General features: G+C 43.4%; 1 protein-coding gene across 1 annotated transcript in view; it reads right to left on the reverse strand.

Annotated features, from left to right (window-relative positions):
- Positions 1-602: 602 nt before the first annotated feature.
- LOC310778992 (uncharacterized protein) overlaps positions 603-21,077 on the reverse strand; it is a 49,457-nt gene continuing 28,982 nt past the window's right edge. The window contains exons 5-9 of the mRNA XM_083639473.1: positions 19,890-19,961; positions 17,811-17,873; positions 17,233-17,268; positions 11,458-11,523; positions 603-5,061 (exon numbers count right to left, since the gene is read on the reverse strand). Coding sequence (XP_083495599.1) covers positions 5,051-5,061; positions 11,458-11,523; positions 17,233-17,268; positions 17,811-17,873; positions 19,890-19,961 — 248 coding nt within the window. The 3' untranslated portion in view covers positions 603-5,050. The remainder of the gene's footprint in view (positions 5,062-11,457; positions 11,524-17,232; positions 17,269-17,810; positions 17,874-19,889; positions 19,962-21,077) is intronic.

A 21,077-nucleotide genomic window follows, 5' to 3' on the forward strand; every position in this document is an offset into this window, starting at 1 on the left:
CACAAAATGGGTGAATTGGGTGGGATGTGAAATAGGCGAATAAGTCGTCTTGCAGTAGCCAGCCGTAGTTTATTGATCTTATCGCTCTTTTCTGTAAAATACATGAGTGTAACATGCTGTGTTACCCAACACCTCCACACAATAGTTCAGATATGGTACTGTAATATAACAATACAGAGTAAACAGTGATTTATTACCCAGAATGTGCCTTGTATTTTCCCTAGAACATTATTTTTTATTTGCCACCGGGACGCCCCCGCAATCATATTTTTATACGGGAATTTCTGGTCATTACTGGTCCACAACTTAACTCAAATCAACTGTCAATAACTGTCAAACTAAATGAATCTTTTTGGATAGACTGCTGATTTTGTAAAGGTACAAAGCTGGTTGAAAAATGGCAGTGTTCCATTAAACCCCACATCCAGATGTCCAGGTCCATGTCCGGGGCCCAATCACAAAGTAGGGTTCCCACAGTAAAATGTCCACCACTGCAGGAGGAAATGTTCATAGGCAAGAGAGAATTCCAGCACAGTCCTTTTTCTTGCAATATACTTTATTACTGATATCAATCAATCAGTCAACTTTTATTATCAGACACATAGTTCATAGAAAACAGACAAACACATATAACAGTTAAAAAGAAGACAAAAGCACAGTAAAAAACTATAAAAGGCACTTATACCAGAATTTCTACATATATTTGACTGGTATCTCACAGTACTAAAACATGGATTAGTCAGCAGCATGATAATGGCATTTTGAGAAGCATTCATCAAGTAAAACTGTGGAACATTCCAGACAGATATAGCAAACATTTGCAGGTGAGGCCAATCCGGGATCATGAGCTGTAAGCAGTCCCTCAGTGAAGCCAATTAGAAGGCACAGCCCACCATCAAAAATGGACATTCTACAATCTTTGAAGGACAGAAACTACATCAATTTATATACAAACAGAATAATGCAGGGGTTTTCAAAGTGGGAGTGGGAAGCAGTTTCAGGGGAGGCTCAGTGAATGGAAGTGAAAAGATTTTACATTAGTTATCAAAATGAGATCACATAGAATACTGTCGTCTAAATGTGTGTGATTTTGGTTAAAGAGATAGTTCAGAGATAGTTTGGGGCAGTGTTGTGCAAGTTCACACTTCACCAAAGCTAGCTCAAAGTTCAGCTCACGCAGATTAAAATGAACTAGTTCACGTTCATAGTTCACAATTTTGAACTTTGAACTAAGTTCACAGTCCCCAAAATGAGCAGCTCGGTTCATGAGCAGTTTATTTTTGTTTTTTTCTTTCTTCATCATTTAGTGCATGAGTGTCAAGTTAGCCAGAATGTAAAAGTAGGCCTTCCGCTTTATGGCTTTTAAAATAAAACTCATTTGTAACCTTAATCTTAATATTCATTTCGAGTAGTGCTTTACAGCCACAGTTTCACTCCATATGTAATCTTAACATCAGTATTTTGATACAATATTTGTTGTTTCATTCATTGAAATACCTTTTTTCTCCAAAGGTGAGAATTTGAATAGCTTTATTCTGAAAGTAAATTTAGGTATTTCCGTTGCTAGTCTCTGCTGCTGTCTTGACACAGCCCAAAAACATGCTCAAGTCCACACTGCTGTGTGTCAGCTTGTGTGTCTACTCTGAGCCCCCTGTAGGCAGAGCAGAGGAGGGATTCAAGAGAAAGAAGCAGAGACAGAAGCAGCGCGGCAAAATGACAGCAAAACCGGGTTTATTCTGATTACCACACGCATGTAAACACAATGCGCAATTATCTGGGTAGGAAGACAGCAAGAAAGGGGCGCCGCGCCGTTAACTCCCGCAGGTGTGAACGATGCTCACTGTACGTTCATGGATTTGCAAAAGGCTGCGTTCAGCTCAGTGTTAATTTTGGCAGCTATTTTAGATTTAGGGGCACTTTACACAAGGACGGTTTCCTATGGTGATGGGGAATTATTTTATCGTTAGTGCCTCCCTTTTAGATGGCAACGGCGAATTTGGGCTTAGGAAATGACACATTTTGAAACCACCTTCTAGAGTGAAATTCTTGGTGACGCGAAGTTCCCGCTGAGTAATCGCTTGAGACCGCTTGAGACGGCTCATTTCAGGAACTCTGACATGCCTGCACACGCGACACACGTGATTACGCCATGGCCGGTAGGTTGGCAACCATTTTCAAAATAAAACGTCAGTACAGTATGAATGAAGTTTTGGCAACATTCAGAATTAAGCTACACTGCGGCCAACTTCAGTTACATGTTCATAACGTTACTGCTGCGAGGAGCCGTTGGCTGTACCCGGTCGGCATTTAACGTTACAAAAGCACGTCGTACAGGTATTGGAAATTGGAATCAAGGTTGACAGGTTGTATTAAGTGTCTCCAAAAGATGCAGGGCTTTTTGGTCGGGCAGCAAGTGAAATGCTATGTCATATATTGTCCTATACAACACATATGGGGGGAAATGTAGCTTTTCAGACCTGGCACTGTTCCCCAATGTGTCTAAACGTTAGCAGTTAATTTTTAGCCAACATGTTTATATATATTTGGACAAGCAACTTGTAATTATGCTCGACCCATTTCACTCAAACACAGGACAATATATGACAAAGCATTTAACTTGCTGCCCGACCAAAAAGCCCTGCATGTTTTACAGGGTTCGTACAGTCATGGAAAAGCCTGGAAAATCATGGAAATTTAAATTCTATTTCCAGGTCATGGAAGTTTTGGAAAAACATAATATCCCCCAAAGTTTTGGAAAAGTAATGGAAATTGGTCTAATAAATAATTTCATGGCGTTTATTTACGCTGTTTAAAATAATGTGTTTTGTTTAGAGCGCTTCTCCTCTGCTCCGTGGCTCACAGGCTATCATGTCCCTTGTTACTACGAGTGACACGGAAACAGCCAATCATTTAACAGACAAACCCCGAGCGTGCACCCACCCCAGCTAGTAAGCAGCCAATCATATCCATGACACTGGGCAATGTTAGTGGTCTCACCCAGCAACACACCACGTGAATTGAAACAACAACATAGAAGGAGATCAAATGAGTGCGGACTCGGAGAGAGAAGACATGGTTTAGGTTACCTCATAAAGATACATATGAATTCTGTAGATAGCCACATTTAATCATATATAATAGTAGGAAGATTGAATACATTTAAAGTCCCTGAAACCAAGTATAAATGTTTTTTGAGTTTGTCAGCCACCCAGCCAAATTTGAAGTACATTTGAAGTCGGCAAGTATGTAAAATGAGGTTTCAAAATCATAAAAAAAACTAAGCTCTCCTCTGAGACTGTGTGGCCGTGTCATGCAGAAGTGCTGCAAGACAGAGGAGCTACAATTCTCCTGCATACAGAAACCTAAGCCCTCATTCACACCATATGCCCATCCCACGCTGAATCCACGCTGAAGCTATGCAGCGCTATGGCAGTTTCATTTTGGCGTCCTTGTTAACAGGCAAAACCCTTCACACCAGCCACACGCCACGCTACGCTGCAGTAATAGTTCATAGCTTCTGTTCTATTTTTCCAGCATGCAGTGCGCTGCACCCGAGCTGCCAGGTATGAAGTCAATACAAGTTGCAATGCAATGAGTGGGGGGAGGGCAGCTCTGAGCAAGGCGCTGAGGAAAAGAGAGTGCTTCTGGTGTGACCGGTTTAGCGTGGCACTCAGTTTCTGTTAAGCGCTACTTCAGCGCTGCTTCTCAATAGCGTCTGGTGTGAATCAAGGGTTACAAAGCAAAACAAGGGCTTTGGTAAAAGTCAATAAGGAAGCTAGACTAATGTTACCTCGTAAATTCTGAAAACATGTCTGTTACATTTATATTCCAGCCTGATGCCAGCAGTGCTAACATTAGCAGCTAAAGTTATGCTACTAGGCCTGCCTGTGCAAAATTACTTGACAGTAAAGAAAACCTGATAGCTGGAATTGAACAGACACATTTTCAAAATTACCACTCAGTCCACAACATCCTCGCTAACTTTTTACAAGCCACGGGGCTTGGCGAAGCCACCCGTGAGCAACAGGAACCGCTGCTGGGCAGAGAGCTAATGATATATCGCTCCATGGCCAATGATAGGCCTACAGCACATGCACAAGTATCATCTCTGACAGGTTGGGGAGGTTGGAGACACATTGTTTGAGCTCAAATACATTTTTAAATATCTCAGCTTGACAACTGAGAACTTCCTTATGATTGATTAATGCCATATTACGTGATAAGATCTGAACATAATGAGCCCTATGCCCCGCTAATCCAAACACAACCTCAGAAGAAACAGCAAAAACAGCAAAATGGCAATATAGAGCTCAACAGTCACGTGACGCTCCGTGACGTCCAAGCCAATCGGTGGTGAACTTTTATTTGGATAATCAATAGTTTGATGCAAAACATGCTGATCATACCACACCAGGAGTATAAAGGATTCTGTGCTTCATACAACAGTATGTAAACCTGTATATGACATTCGTGAGTGTACAGGTGTGCATCTCTTGGCCAAGATATGTAAATACATTCATTTGAGATGACTTCTAAAGACTCCTAGCGCCAGTTCTTGATCTCAAGTGGTTTTCAAGTGGCTCACTATTTACCTTTTTGGCTGTTAAATTCCATTGTCCATCAGTGAGTGACTATAAAACATTTCACTTGGAGCAAAAGCAAAAAATTTAAATTAAGGGAAAAAACGAAAATTTGATTTCCCCCTACTTTTTATTTTTGTTTTTGCTCCAAGTGAAATGTTTTATGGTCACTCACGATTCAGTACGCCACTGGTTGGCTGGGTTCCAACCTTAAAACTCATTATATAAGGCTTTTTTTTAAATGTATATAGAGAAAATGGATAGGGAATTCTCTTCTGGACCAGGAGACGTCAAGGAAGGTCAAGTGACTGTTGAGCTCTCTTTAGGATTTGGATTCAAATTGTCTACAACTTTTAGATGCTTACAATTATGCACATAATACCCTAAATTACAGAGTTATAAGGTTTTTGTGCATTTTGGTTGCCAGGGTCTGCCATTTGGTTGTCCAAAGATCATCCGAAAGGCCAAGTTCAATCATCATCTGGGTAATAGAAGAAAATTCATCATTAGTGGATACATCTATAAATCTCCCAATGAAGGGTGCTACCCTGCGTCAGCATCAATATCACAAATCGAGTTTCAAGATGATAATTCAAGCGACAAGGAACAAGACCCGCCCCCACAGAAACAAAAGACGAGGGAATTTGTCGTCATGGGAGTGGTGAAATACCCCGGCGGCGTCTTTGAACAGGACGGAAAACGACTGCCAAGCATGAAGCCTACAACATACACCTCGACCAGGACATCCTTAAAAAAACTTTTTACCACCGCGTAATATGTGCTGAGAAATGAGGAACGCTTTATATCCCTGCCTCGTCTGCTGCTGGAGCGATCAAATAAAGAACGGATCAGATCAGGCATGCAAGAGGTAGGCCTACGTCTGCTCTAACGTTATTAATGAATTTGAGAAATATATGTATATAAATATATGTATATTCCTCTACTAGTCCCCTTGCCTGTCACATACGATACGGGTTGAGAGAGAGAGAGGGATTGCGGCGGGGACAGGGCGGCGACAGAGACCTGGAGAGGAAGCCGCCCCGAGAATCGGGAGTCGCCGAGGAAGAACAGGCCGGGCGGGCGCTGCGAGACGCCATGATCTCCCTGGTCGCAGTGCACAGCACCGCCGAGCCGACAGGGGTCGTCAAGAGCTATTCTGCTGTCCCTGCTAGATGCTACTGTAGCAGATCTGTGGAAGCCCGTCTGAGAGCTCTGGAAACCCCCCCCCCCCCCTCCCATCCCCCCACCTTCGCCTCAGCCCGGCCGGTTCAGCAGCTGACCCCTCACTCGGTCTCCCCTATGCAGCAAGCTGACGTGTTCCCCACCACCCAACCCACCCAGATGAATTCCCTGGCGTCTGCCACGCCCGCAGTCCCATTCGGTATGCCTTTTGTTTCTCCATGTGCCAATGTGTCCCCCAGGCTGAGGTCTCAGATTTTGCAGGGCAAAGACATTAATTTAGTTAGCATCCTCCTGTCATCACCTGAGTGCAAATGAAAAGTTACGGGTGACCCAGACGCCCCCGTCTACTTAAAATCATCCGACCCCCCCTGCCCAAAGACCTTTCTATAGGCGACTTCCTGAACACTTTCGGCATCTATCACGACGTGATATGCTCCGTGTATCCAGAGCGCCGGGCCGAGCTAGACAATTACCTGGCGCTAATAGGAGACCTCCACACCAAACATGGCAAAATGTTTTATCTATACTATAAAGCATTCTCTGCCAAAGCCGCCCTGATGATCACCCAGGCTAATTCGTGGCTATACTGGTCCATTTTGGACATGCAAATTTTCATGTTGCTAGTAAGCGGGCAGCCAGCGAACACCTGCTATTCGTGTGGCGAACCGGGGCACTCTGCACCTTTCTGCCCAATGGAGGCCTTCCAGCCGCCCAGCGCCACCCCCACTCCTCCCCAGCCCTCTCACCAGGCGCCTAACCCCAAAGAGTTCCCCCAGGCGGGCAACCAGGGTCGTGAGGTGCGTATCTATAACCCCAACTCGCTTTGCAGATATTTAAATGAAAACGTGTGCACATATCCCAAATGTGATTTCCTGCACCTGTGTAGCACTTGCGGGGACGCCCACCCCCGCTCCGTCTGCCCACAAAGGACCCGCCCCCCTCCAAACAAGAAATATTGATTTTACATTGGTTTGAAAACACCACACGTACTGTATGTGTCCCTTGTGTTTTGATTAAATAAAACGAAGCTGATTGACAATTTATTTGGTCGTGTGATCTGATCATTCTATCATTAAACGCCCATAAATAACAATAGTAATAATATTATGAATAATAATAATAAGAAAAAATAAAAATAATAAATAATAAAAATAAATAAATAAATAAAATTAAAAGCCGACACCTACATCCCCCCATCCATGCTACGTTATGTCAAGCTCAGACCTTGGACTAGCCCCTCTGCCCCCCTGTTCCTCATCGCACACCATCATCACATGTCGGGATCCCGGTTCATCCAGAACTTCAAGCGGACACCCCAGAAACGTAACCTGTTCCTCATCACACCCAGTCATCACACGGCGAGATCCTGGTTCATCCAGCACTTTAAGCGGACGCTCCACGTAACCTCCCGGCGGAGAACCACTCCAGTCACTCCTTCTGCATCGGCTACATCGGCTGCCACGCAAGGGGTGTCCTCCGCCTCCCTCCAGCAAGTGGCCCGCCGGTCAGGCTTCTCCACCTACATCTGCCTTCTCCGACTACATCCGCCGGAGCAGGCAGCCATACCGGTGGCCCAAAGTCAAGACCCCTCCTCCCGTAATTGGTGAGCATGGCAATGGGCAGTGTCCCGATACCTCAATGTCATAAACTTCTCGTTGGTGGTGCCCCCCCCCCACCCCCCCCCGAAAGTAAAGTATAGCGCCCGGTAAGGCGCCGTATAAAACCCTTAAGTCATCTCCACCGTATAATCCTCTAAGTCATCTCCACCGTATAAACCCCTAAGTCATCCCCACTGTATAAACCTCTAAGTCATCTCCTCGCCGTAAAGCCATTGCATGCCATTTGCTAAATAAAGTCTCTTGTTAAACCTTACCGACCGGTCTCTCATGATTTAAGTGAGGTTTCCATAGAGACACTGTATGAAATAGGCCACGCCCATCACAGGGGAAATCAGTCCGTTCACTCCCATTCACCAGCGTCATTTTCCTTGAATTAAACATAGCTAAAAGCTATTTGTTTGTGGTGGGCTGCGCACATAACAAATGTAAAAAATCGGCAATTAAAGTTTTTTTGTACTCCCGAGCAAAACAAGGAAGCCATTGAGAATTGGCGAGAAGAAAATGTGGATTTAGCTGTCAAGGAAGTAAGTTGGAGTGTTCATCTTCCGTATATACGATCTTTCTGTGCAACTACATGACATAGGAGAACGCCAGCGCATCTGATGCCATCTGTCTGACGTTACACCAGCGTTATTTTCATTAATTTAAACATGCCTAAAAGCTGCTGTGTGGTGGGCTGCACAGTCATAGTCATAGTATTTCACTTCAGGCCACTGTGTGGGATCGTTTATCCAGCGTTGTTTGGGCAATGAAAAGGGACACTGCTCCAGGCCAACTGAGTTCATTTTCTCGATGTACCTTTCCCTCTCCGTTGGAGGAAGTGTACTGAAATAATCTTTTGACATTATCTAAAAAGAAAACTGTCCAAATCCCTGTAAAACCCTGCAAAACTATTTCTATCTGACGAGAGTTCCTCCGTTCGCCCCGGTTTGTTTTGCTAGCTGCTGTCCTCAGGCAGTGCTTCCTTGTGTTTTCCCCCGTCTTGGGCGTGGCTTCTGAATGATGACGCGTTTTGCAGTGTCTCTATACCAAATCTCAAGCTGAGAGAGAGGCCGGCATATCTGTACTACCTGATCAGCCCGTGATGTCAGTCAAGCCCAAGCGTGACGTCAGTCATGACATCAGTTGTCCTCAGTTCATGACGTCAGTCATCGTCAGTTCATCCTAGTATATATAGTGAGGGTCCTATGTCACCCCCCACTCTGGCGGATCATAGCAGCAGCTGGCATCGCGGCTGTTCATTCCCCCTGAAACCATCCTCTGAAGTGTCATTTCACCCCACCCACCTCCCCAGTCCACCACCAACGAGTCTTGACTCCCGAAGAATCCCCCACGGGGGGGGGGGTTCTCTCTTCTAGCCCAAATAGATGCCGCCCTCTCACCTAAAGAGGAGCGCCATCTTACAAGGGAGTCATACGCCAAAGTACTTGCCATGCATGCCATTTGCTAAATAAAGTCTCTTGTTAAACCTTACCGACCGGTCTCTCATGATTGAACTACATTTGAATAGAGATAGCTTAATTTTACAGGTCTGGTACCATGTATATAACTACATATAAATGCAAAAATGTTATTGCATAACTATCGGTGCAATTACTGTGTAATAGAGAGCCGCAGAAATTAGTCTGGAAGTATTTTCCGGGTTCTTCAGTGGAAAAGTCTATGGGATTTAACATGGGGGTTTCACTTAAATGCATAAAATAAGGTCTGTGGTTAACAAAAGTTTTTGGAAACGCGAACCTGGGTTCTGCATGATAATTTTCACTAACGTGAACAGAACAACTTTCATAAATGCGTTTTTTTTAAACACGATTTTTATAAAATGCTTCAAAAGGCATAAAAGTTATTCACGTTTGTGAAGAGTATCATGCAGAACCCAGGTTCGCTTTTCCATAAACTTTTGTTAACCACAGACGTTATTTTATACATTTAAGTGAAATCCCCATTCTAAAACCCCATAGACTTTTCGACTGAAAAACCAAATGGCGGCGATTTCTGGATAAAGCCTACAAAAATACGTCATCCCTGCGGTACTCTATAGCTTTTGTGTTCATGTCTAATTAAAAATCGTTCATAGAGACACTGCATGAAATCACGGGGGAAAGCACTCCATTGACTCCCACACACCAGCGTCATTTTCCTTGAATTAAACATAACTAAAAGCTGTTGTGTAGTGGGCTGCGTAGACAACAAATGTCAAAAATAGCCATTTACAGTTTTTTTGTACTCCCGAGCAAAAAAAGGAAACCATTGAGAATTGGCGAGAAGAAAAATGTGGATCTAGCTGTCAAGAAAGTAAGTTGGAGTGTTCATCTTCCGTATATACTGTATGATCTTTGTGTGCAACACGCGACCATGCAGGCGACATAGGAGAACGCCAGGATTGGGGGGGAAGTTTTTGTTTGCCCCCGTTTTGGGCGTGGTTTCTGAATGATGATGCGCTCCGCAGTGTCTCTATACGCTGTTTGGGACCTGTAAAGTTAAGGGTTATCAAAACCTGCAGCCGAAGTATAAATCACTTTTATTTCTGTCGAGAAACACTTATCAAAAATGTCGAGCGCCCTACCATAAATCAACCTTTAGGCACTATATTGGCGCAAAGACTGGGTCTATCAGGTATCAAGGCTATAAACTTAAAAAGTTAGTGATTTCCATGGTTACCACGCATAGAGCATCTGATGTTTACTTGCGGAGCGCTTGTCTGCCCGTCTATTCACATGAGGAGTGCAGTGGATCCAAGCGGGTATGCAGGCACAGTATAGTATAGTATTATTGGACCTCAGCGCTGCGTTCGACACCGTCGATCACTCAATTCTATTAGACAGGTTAGAAAACTGGGTGGGGCTCTCTGGTACGCCCCTCCAGTGGTTTAAGACGTATCTCCAGGACAGAAACTACTTGGTATCCATTGGCAATTACACCTCCGACATAACTCAAATGATATGTGGGGTCCCTCAGGGATCCATTATGGGGCCTGTTCTATTTAACCTATACATGCTCCCTTTAGCTCTAATTATGCAAAGAAATCATATAGCCTACCATAACTATGCAGATGATACACAACTGTACATAACTCTTTCGTCAGGCGATCATGCTCCCATTGACTCACTCTGTCAGTGCATTGATCAAATTAACGACTGGATGTGTAAAAACTTCCTCCAGCTTAATAAAGACAAAACTGAGGTGATCGTTTTTGGTCCGAAAGAACGACGACTTCAAATTGCAGCCTGCCCTGAGGTTCTTTCCTTGAAGCCAAAGGACCAAGTAAAAAACCTTGGAGTTACTATCAACTCCGATCTTAATTTCAGCTCACACATTAAGTCGGTCAGAAAATCTGCTTTTTATCATCTTAAAAATATTGCTCGGATTAGGGGCTTCATGTCCAATCAGGACTTAGAAAAACTAATTCATGCCTTTATTTACAGTAGATTAGACTACTGTAACAGCCTTTTTTCCGGTCTCTCAAATAAAGAACTTAGGCAACTCCAGCTCATTCAAAATGCTGCTGCTAGGGTCTTAACTAGGACTGGGAGGACTAATCATATTACCCCTGTTCTTAAATCTCTACACTGGCTCCCTGTAGGTTACAGAATTAAATTTAAAATCCTTCTTTTAGCCTACAAATCACTCAACGGCCTAGGCCCACAATACATAGCAGATCTCCTCCCTCGCTATGAACCAACTAGACCTCTCAGGTCAGCTGGGTCCGGCCTAATAGCTGTCCCAAGGATCCACTCGAACCAGGGCAGGGCCGCCTTTACACACTGTGCTGCTGTTAGCTGGAACAACCTGCCTGAGGCCCTCAGATTTTCCTCTACACTTCCTATTTTTAAAAATGGTCTAAAAACTTTTCTGTTTAGCACTGCTTTTAACTGTTGAAATGTCTATTTATCCTATTATTTTCCTGTATTGACCAAACGTGTAGCATCTTACTGCTTTTTTGCTTTTTATTGTCTTTTTATCTTCTTTTATTCTCTTATGTCTGTAATGTCTTGTGAAGCACTTTGAATTGCTTTATGTATGAAATGTGCTATATAAATAAAATTGACTTGACTTGACTTGACAGTGTTGCTTACCATGCAGATCTCCCTTTTGTCCTTTCTGTCCTCTGTAACCTTTGTAACCGGTGGAACCTATGGAACCTTTGGAGGAAAAGGAGGAATGAAATTATATCTTAGGTGGTTTCAGCCAAGTGGTCTCAACGGCCAAAGATGTTCCAGCCATGCTGACAGTTCCCATAAAGTCAAGTCACTTTTATTGGGCAATTGCTGTTACAGTCTCAGAGGCCTCAAATGCATCAAAGGTGGAGACGCGAGTCACATGATGTGGACTCGCAGAGATTGATGCATGAGAGAAGACTTGAGACTAGGGCTGGGCGATATGGCCTCTGAAGAATATCGCAATGTTTTTCGGCTATATCGCGATACACGATATATATCTTGATATTTTTTAAATCTCTCATAAATGCTCAATTTAACCCTTCAGGCTTCATACACATTTTGACCAATGGATTTCCATGACTTTTCCATAAGTTCTTAACCTGTATTTTATGCACACCTGGGGTAAAAAAGAAGAAAGGGCAGATGTAGTGAGCAAAGATGGATGATTTAATATTCCATAGCTCTGACCTAAGCAAATCTGACATCACTGTGAACACAAACAACACTTCTGATATAATATGATTGTTTTAGTAAAGTGTATCACTCAATAGTCAATACAAAAAATAATGGCTTTTATAGAACCGAAAGCCTAGCTGCTTAGTCTGCAGATAAAACGTAAAAAATTAAATTTACACTCTTATTGGCAACATATAAGCTGAGCTGGGGCCAGTTCTATAGTGAGGCATGGAAAGCCTCACTATACGCCATCATATCTGTGTCGTTTCACTTTTGACTGAAAAATGATGCCTCTAGATTAAAGAAAAGACACCGTCTCCGTCTTTAACGTTGAGTATAATTGGGCCTTAAATGTGCGCATTCGTTTTCCTTATAGATCATGACTGCCCTGCAGCTAGCTACGTTAGCTTCACGTTACCTTGCATGTAACGTTAGCGTTAGTTGCTTTTGGAGACACAAACCCTGGATGTTTCATTTTGAGTAGGCTAATGCATGAGGTTCTCTATGGTTTACGCCAGCTCTGGGAGTATGAAGTGCTTTAAATGCGGGGACTTTGGTCACAACAAGCTTGTGGACCGCTGCCTGCCGAACTACTAGCGTTGGTAGCCACAACCAGCTAGCTAACGTTAGCCACCAAAACAGTTAACGTTAACGCCAAACAAATCCGCAACTCCTCCCCACGTTTGGTTTAACGTAACGCCAGCTCAGACTTTCCCCTAATCCCAGAAACCTTGCGGGACATGTATTGCAAATTGCAATAGTGGTTGTTTTGTTATAATTTGAAACTGTCAACAGACACACTGGAGGCGGCCATGTTTCGCCTGCTGCGTTGGGTTGGTTGGTGGGGACGCGTGATTTCGAATCGCACATAGGTTAAGGACGGGTGTGTCTGACGCGGTTTGACGCGTTTGACATATCCATGTGATTCCCCCTCCCTTTTGAGTGTGACAGAGCTCTCCCTTGAGAGGGAGAGCTGACAAGAGGAAACGTGAAGCGAGTCATGCCCGCGGCTTGAGTTATAAACAATGCGTCACAATTATACTCGAATGTTCGCGATATAGTCATTTCTACATCTCACGTGGCACAAGCCGCGATACATCGAGTATATTTGATATATCGCCCAGCCCTACTTGAGACTTGACTTGTTTTTTATTCTGGTGACTCGGCACTTTGACTTGTAGGCTACTTTGAAAGGGTTTCTTGACTTGAGACAGTGTTTCCCATACATTGACACATTTATGGTGCAGCGCCACAACCAGGGCTCAACGCTTACCATTTTCCCAAGGAGAACATGTGCTACTGAGTTGAAAAAGTTATTAGCACATAAAGAATTTTAGTAGCACAATTAAAATTTTATCCAAAACAATATAGCATGTATTCTATATGATTCTATTAATCTCTGATACGTTACAATTCAGTTTAATTCAATTCAAAGTATTTTCATGATGCAACATGCATTTATTTCCTACCAGAAGGGCTCAATACAGCTCATTGGCTATTCTGTTGAAAACCATAGCTGTGTAACGTTATCAGATAGCTGATATCAGATAGCTCATATCAGATAGCGTTAGATGGGCCGCTATCTAATAACAGACACCATAACGTTAGCCAGATTGTCAACAGGTCTTTTTGAAGACGTTAGCAAGTGGCATGCTAACGCTTGCGTTGCTAACACAAACATTAGCTGCTAAATAACTAGCGACTAACGCTAGGCGCTAGGTGCTAGGCATTAGCGACTAACGCTAGGCGCTAGCCATTAGCGACTAACGCTAGGCGCTAGCCATAACTATCGTCTGCTGCAGCGGTAGCTTTGTCTCCCGTGTACAAATCCATAGTCGGGTGACACATTTTAATTCAATATGTTTATGTGACTCGTGTCTAGACTAGTGGCGTATCATTACAGAGTAGACTTTTTTTTTCTGGCTGTCAGTTCTAAACCATTGAGATATATATGATGTCGATGTTCTAAACAGCCAGCCGAGTGACTGAGCCAACTGCCGAGCCAGGCTGGGGTCCTTCCGGTGACGAGTGGATCATATGCTTTTTTGAACGGTTCAGCGCAGTGCTGCATTAGAGCTGTCACTTTTAATTCGAAATTCGAATTTAACTTCGAATCTGGGGGAGGGGGGCATGTTTGAATGTAATTGACCTGTTCGAATTATTATTATTTTTAAATAAAAAAAGAATATTAATTAATAATAATACAAAAATATAATAATAATAATAATAATAATAATAATAATAATAACAACATTGTTTTCTAACTTAGCATCGATGCTAGCGGGACTTACCCAGCTATCGTCATTGCCTGCTTACTGCTGCTTGCTGGTACTGTAATGTTAATCCCATGTCAGAAAAAGTCTCCAGATTTGTCACGTTAGTCTCTTCTGAGAAAGATTGTCTCCAGGAGGGTCTGAAAAGTTGTCTCGAGTTGGATGCAGTTAAGTTTGTGAGGCAGTGTTGTGACTGTGAGCGTCCAAGCGAACACAGCAGCGGAGAGGAGCTGACTGACTGGACCATGAGGACAGCTGAGGATTTTTTTTAAATATTCTTTTAATATTTTATATTATATTATACCGTATATATTTATACGATGTGGTGCGGACTGCATAATCGGGCATGTCGGGCCGATGCCCGGTGGCCTGGCCTGGCCTGCATTTTTTTTTTTTTTTTTTTTTTTTATTAACCAAAATTAATTAATTAATCATTATGGAACTATGGCTAAGTTCGGCTATTAGCCGTGTCCCATAATGATTCCATTACAAACATTGCATTGCACACGTGCTACACTATGCTAGCTAACGTTGTGCCAGGTATTAGCCGTGTCCCATGAAGATTCCATTACAAAACACGTTAACGTTAACGTTAGCCAAACGTTTTTTGGTTACACAATGCATTGCCAGCTATCTCAAAAACTAATGCGACAGGATAAGGTCCGTTTGATATGTTGTTAAACGTGTTATTTTACACCGTTTGAAAGAATTAACCCACCTTGAATTCTTTGAACAGGTCTGGGTGCTTGGCGAGATTGGATGTGGTTTTGGGGACTGATGATAACACCATCTGCATTTGCCTTGAATACGAAATATTTCCAAATGCGACTGTTTGCATTCTTCTTCTCTACAAGTTGAGTTGTTGGAATCGGAACAGCCGCTCCTGCTGTACTTCCACTAGCCATTCTCTTCGCCGCACTGTGCGAACTGCCGTGTCAACAAGCTGTGAATGACTCGCGATTACGTGTGGACGTATTACGTGTGGACTAGGGGAGAGTGGGGTGAGTTGTGCCAGTGGGGAAGTTGTGCCACCCCTTGTATCTAGAAAACCATAGAAGAAATTGGTCATGTGACCACACATTTTTGAAGAGGCATCCATTTTACTCACTCTGCAAAGAAGGGAGGCAGATGGCACAAGAGCTAAGCACATTTAAGTTCAAAGTAAATTTTTTATGATCAAGGTTTATTGATTGTTGTGTCTGAACAATTATAGACAAGCTTGAAAACATTTCACACATGTGTATTAGTAAGCTACAATATGAGGCTATACTGTTAGCATGATGTTAGCTCCAAACCAGCTATATGATACAAGTTTGTTAAAATGGTGGGGATGGGGTGATTTGTGCCAAAAGCCTGGGTTAAGTTGTGCCAGTGCAGTTGCAGTTGATTTAGTGAAATTTTATTTCATTTTGTTCTTAAATGTTTAAATAGACCTTGTTGAAGAATATTGCAGTATTGGCAAGTGTAGCCTGGCTCTGTGATAGTTGATTTTGTTCATTTTGAACATAATTTTTATTTCTGAAAATGTTAAATATGTAGGTCAACTGCTGCTACCGTTTAGCCTTGTTTAACCCTGTTATAGTACACTGGACTTTAGTGTTATCTTTATTTTGTCTTGCTTTGATATAGCATTACAGTATATGAGATGAAAATGTTCTGTTTTACTTCAGTAATCAATGGCACAATTTACCCCAACGTATTCTCTCCAAAGGCACAACTTACCCCGCACCGGGGGCAAGTTGTGCCAAGAGACCACCTTTTTAAGAATAGCCATATTTTTTTAACAGTTTATTTAAGATCCAAAGGGAGTGTTCCCAGTGGTGCACAACATCCTGAAATATATTTACATATTGTAGTTGGAGGCATTACTGTCATGCCCTCACTTTAAAGACACCTCAAGTAAAAAGTGGCACAACTCACCCCACTCTCCCCTACGGGACACCGTAGTCCCGGAAGTGCGCGGGGCTGTATGCGCAGTATGTATGTGTGTTGCTCAGGCAGACAGGCTAACGTTAGCTGACGGCTGTGTCCATGTTTTGGTGTTCATTGCCAGCACTCAAATAAACTCGCCTCAGTCGCCTGGAGTTAAAGCCATGGTGGCAAACTAAACTCGGTACCCTCGGTACCATGAACAACAGGTACCGTTCAGTACCGTAGCAATGTAGTACCCACTAAGTACCGAAAACCGTGACAACACTAGAGGTAACAGAACAGCCATGTACGATTCCGTTGCCATGGATGTCCAGGTGTCACAGGTGATGCCGCCGACTCTCTCTGCTGACTGCAGTTTCGTTTTGATGCTTTGTTTCACAGATGTATACATGTTTGGGCTTATGTCTACAGTCAGATGTTTGTGTTGCACCATAACGTAGTGTGGTCACTGGTTCGAGTACCTTCAGGAGCCTTTTGAAGCCTTCAATTTTCACAACGGAATACAGGCGTATATCCTTGCATACGAAAGTTGCGATAGCCTCGGTTATTTTTAGGGCACGTGGAGAATTGGCTGGTAATTCTAATGAATCCTTCAGTTTATTTTGTTTTCAGTCCGGACGGCTTGTGTTCAGATAGCAGATCTGGGTGATGTCTCATCACGTGGTTTCGGATATTTGTTGTATTTCCGCAACACTTCACACACGGACCCGGTCGGCTGATCTTGCAAATCGCTTTGCATTTGTCAAGCTCGTTTTTGTCGTTGAATCCGAAATTGTTCCAGACATATCTGCCTTTAGTGTTGCCGGCGTCCGCCATGTTGCATGTTTTGACTTCACCAAGAGAGATCGCTTTGCGAAGAACGAGAGGCAGGAGCTGGTGGTGATGTGAGACTACCGGGGTTAAAGTTCACGGGGGGAAATAAAAAATCAATCTCTGGACATATGAATCGGTATCGAAGGATTCAAATAAAAATTGGAGAATCGATTTTTTTAACCCAGCCCTAGTCAGACACACACTCATATTTACTCACCTGTAGAACCAGTGGAGCCAGCAGGTCCTTGTGCACCTGAAGAAAACACAAAAATGAAAAAGAAGAAATGGGCAACTCTCAGTTAAAGCACATTATTTTCAGTATGGGGACCGTCGATGCTGGAAATGTGTGGCCTGCGACCAAATCATTTTAATAGGGCTGAATTTGTGTAGTCTGAGCCCACCATACAGCCGGCTGCCAGCCGATTGGCAGTCGAAAGGCCTTTTGCTGTGAGTACCAGCTGAAGATCGCTGCAACTGCAGCTACGGGAAGGGTCATAAATAACGGACAGTCCTTTAACCCGGTGCCCTGGCTAAATTCCCACACAGGCATTTCCTTCAATCATGACCACCTAATCATCCCTCGTTACTTAATTGAGGGCACATTCATATAATTGGCACATTCAATCATCAACACTCCACGTGATAGCTGATGTGTGGGGAGTGTTCTGGCGCATACTGGCTGCCGTGTATCACCCCCCCCCCATATGTGACATACTTTGGGTACTTGAAAAAGTGCTATATAAATGCAATCAATTAGTAATTACAAGCATGCACAGGTGAGTCATGAATGCGTACCTGTTGGACCAGTGTATCCCCTTTCACCTGTGGCCCCCGCTGTGCTAGGAAGCCCCTGAACACCTGCGATCAGAGCAGAAATCAGACTTGTTAGTCATTTAAGAGACTACGCTTCCCCGCCAAGACGTATTTTCACCGTCATGTGATAGATGGCTCTTTTACTCACCTTGTGTAACACTACAGCACGTCTAGAGTTGTACAGAAGCGTCCACGACTCTCCAACAAAAGCAGGAAGTAGGGCTGCCGTGATATTTACTTTTTCTATACCCCACAAATTAGAGTCTATCAAACCGTTGCGGTAACCGCAAAAAGAAAGGAAAAAAGTAATTGTCCTTATATAAAGGTTTTGGAAGCATTTATTCATCTTTATTTATTTAGTTTGTCTTTATTCCAGTGTTGTTGTCATTAATAATAATAAGACAACATAGCCTATAGTGGTCGGCATCCCAACCACGCATTTAATTCTGCAAGCACGCATTCAACAGACAACATACATGTAGGATTACTGACCATACTTGGTTACAATTGTTAGTGCTCGCCACTTGTTGCTGTCTTGGCTGTATTTCTTCACTCTGCCAAAGTCTTCGGATACTCCTATTTTGCGCAGTGACGAGCCAGAGCCGGTATTCAGAAGTGGATGGGTTGCCTTTCATTGTATCATATTGCATGGGATGAGTTGTCCTCAGATGCGATGTGAGATTTGTCGTGTTTCCTCGCATGGAATTTATTTTCTTGACACAAACACACAGTGACACACAGCCTCATCCAAATTCTTTGCTTTCGATCTTCATCGGGCAGAAAGCTGACATGCTCCCAAACGGGAGAAGTTACGTTGGGTTTGACCATAAGAGCCATGTTTTCAGTGCGGCGACTGCCAAGAAGATCAAAGCACTTTCTCCGCACGACCAGAGATCAAAGCACTTTCTCCGATCAGAAAATGTCTCGTCATAGATAGCTGGCTGCGGGCGTCCCGTTCTCCCCATTCAGCATAGTTAGCATTTAGCTGTTAGCCCAGCTTTAAGATTTAACCCCCGCAGTAAACGCACATCTGAACAGACGTCTATGTACCTGCTCTAGAGTCCCCGATCCTGTAGCCTAGAGCCGCAGCACTGTAATTTGGTGAGTCAGCCCATTGAGATATGGGGGGTTTTAGCCCACTCACATTTTGTGGGTGTTCCCACTAGGGATGCAGCGGTATGAGTTTTTGATGGTATGAATTGATAACCTTGGACAAAAATACCACGGTTTCACGGTATTGCGGACCATTTGTGTTTTTACAATAGCCGAAATATTCCCATACAGCCGACGTCGTCTTTTTAGATAGGGGAAAGTTCAGGAGGGTCCTTGCGGCTCCTCTCTACTGTGCTCTAGTCTAGGTAGGCATGCAGCCAGGGGGAGGGGCCGCGTAAGCTGCACTCTGCAAGCGACCTGAGCACTTTGTTTTGGGGAAACCGCTGATACCGTGGGGAAGGTATGATGGCAAATCTTAGTGGTTTTGATACCGTGACGTTTTCAAACCACGGTATACCTTCAAATGGTATACCGCTGCATCCCTAGTTCCCACACAGATGGACTGTATCTATTGATGAGTAGAAATTTCCATCACATGACGTGGAAACGATTATTTAAAAACGTCTTCCTTGTGTCCGGCCATTATGTCCTTCCAGTGGTTGGCACATGCGAGTGCGGCAATGTTCGGTTGGGCCAGATCATCTCCAGTGCAATGTGGAGTGGAGCATCTCATGACATGTTCCATGGTTTTGAGGTCGCCACACACACATGCATCTGAGGTTGCCATTTAAAAAAAAATCATGGACGCCTTGCAGCGTTCCTCCCCGACCCGCAGGCGGTTTAGGGTCTTCCAGACAGCCCAAGGTTGGTCAATAAATATAAAATATGATTTGCCACAACAGTCAGATGTAATGAGCGTCTTGCACCACAGCACCATCTGGTGGGGCACTGCCCTACTTCCCCCTAATGCAAAATCGCCACTGGCTGTATATTGACAAACTGATACATCAGTCTGACCTTTGTTTGTAGTATTTTGATGTTACTGAGATTTGAAGGAGGCAGCCCTACCTGAGTCTCCAGGGTCTCCTTTCCATCCTGTGCTCCCCTGGACTCCTGGGGTACCAACTCTGCCTGGGGGACCTGCATGTGTGTGTACATACACAAACACATACACACACACACACACACACACACACACGCGCGCACAGATGCACACAGGGGACCATAAAACATACTAAGGAGACTCTAATGTGTGTATGATCAACTTTATTACTGCTATTAGATATTATTTTCAGTTTACAAAGAAAAAAGGGGAAAGCAAGAAAACTGTTTCAGGATAAATGTGTGGTGGTCTGCAAAGACCCTTCACATGGTGGGAATTTGACATTTTAATTTTTTGACATTTCCATAAATTAGAAACTATCCGCTATATATAACTTTTTGAATGAATGAGATAGCTCTCACACATCAAAAGTTATGAGTATTTAAATATGTGTTTAAAAGTAAAAGGTGAGAAAATGGCATTAAACATTCCACAACATTGTATTTTCTACAGTGGCATTCCACAAAAAACATAAAAATAAATACTTTCCCTTTTGTTTTATGAAAATAATTATAACATACTATGGAGATGAAAGTAACTAAAATTTTTTCTCAAGTAACAAAAGTGTCATATTAATATAGAGCTCAAACAGCTCTCTTGATACCACCGTTGAAACTATGGCGCATTGATATGAACGGTGAACAGACCATTTAGCTAGGTGTACATTATCACTGTACATTATCACAAATTAATGGACACCCTGCAGCCAATCAGAATCGAGTATTCACCCAGACCATGGTATAAGTAACGTTAGCACACGTGGCATGGTTAATTAGTTGGTAGAAATAATAGCTAGATAGCTTTTGCGATTTATTCCAGTAACATCTTATAACAGCCTGTCTAACATTACCGGAGTTGGAGTGTATGTAACAAATGTGAACTGTGAGTGAAAGCGGCTGGATGTCCAGGCTCTTCGGTCAGAACGGCCGAATCACTGCCAATCTTTCGGCGGAGACTAAAAACGTTAGGGTTGTGCTACAACCCGGGTTTTACGAGTGAGAACGAGAGCTCTCACTAGTGCCTAGTTCGCTGCGTACGCAGCACTATGGAAGACTGTCATTTTTGCTCCAAAAATTACTTTACATTAAAACCGACCACGCCCCCTTAGGTGACGTGGTGCCCCCCTGGGGCTGACTTGGCCACCCACCTCACCC

Source organism: Poromitra crassiceps (assembly GCF_964638095.1).
Source record: "Poromitra crassiceps genome assembly, chromosome: 6".
Classification (NCBI taxonomy): domain Eukaryota; kingdom Metazoa; phylum Chordata; class Actinopteri; order Beryciformes; family Melamphaidae; genus Poromitra; species Poromitra crassiceps.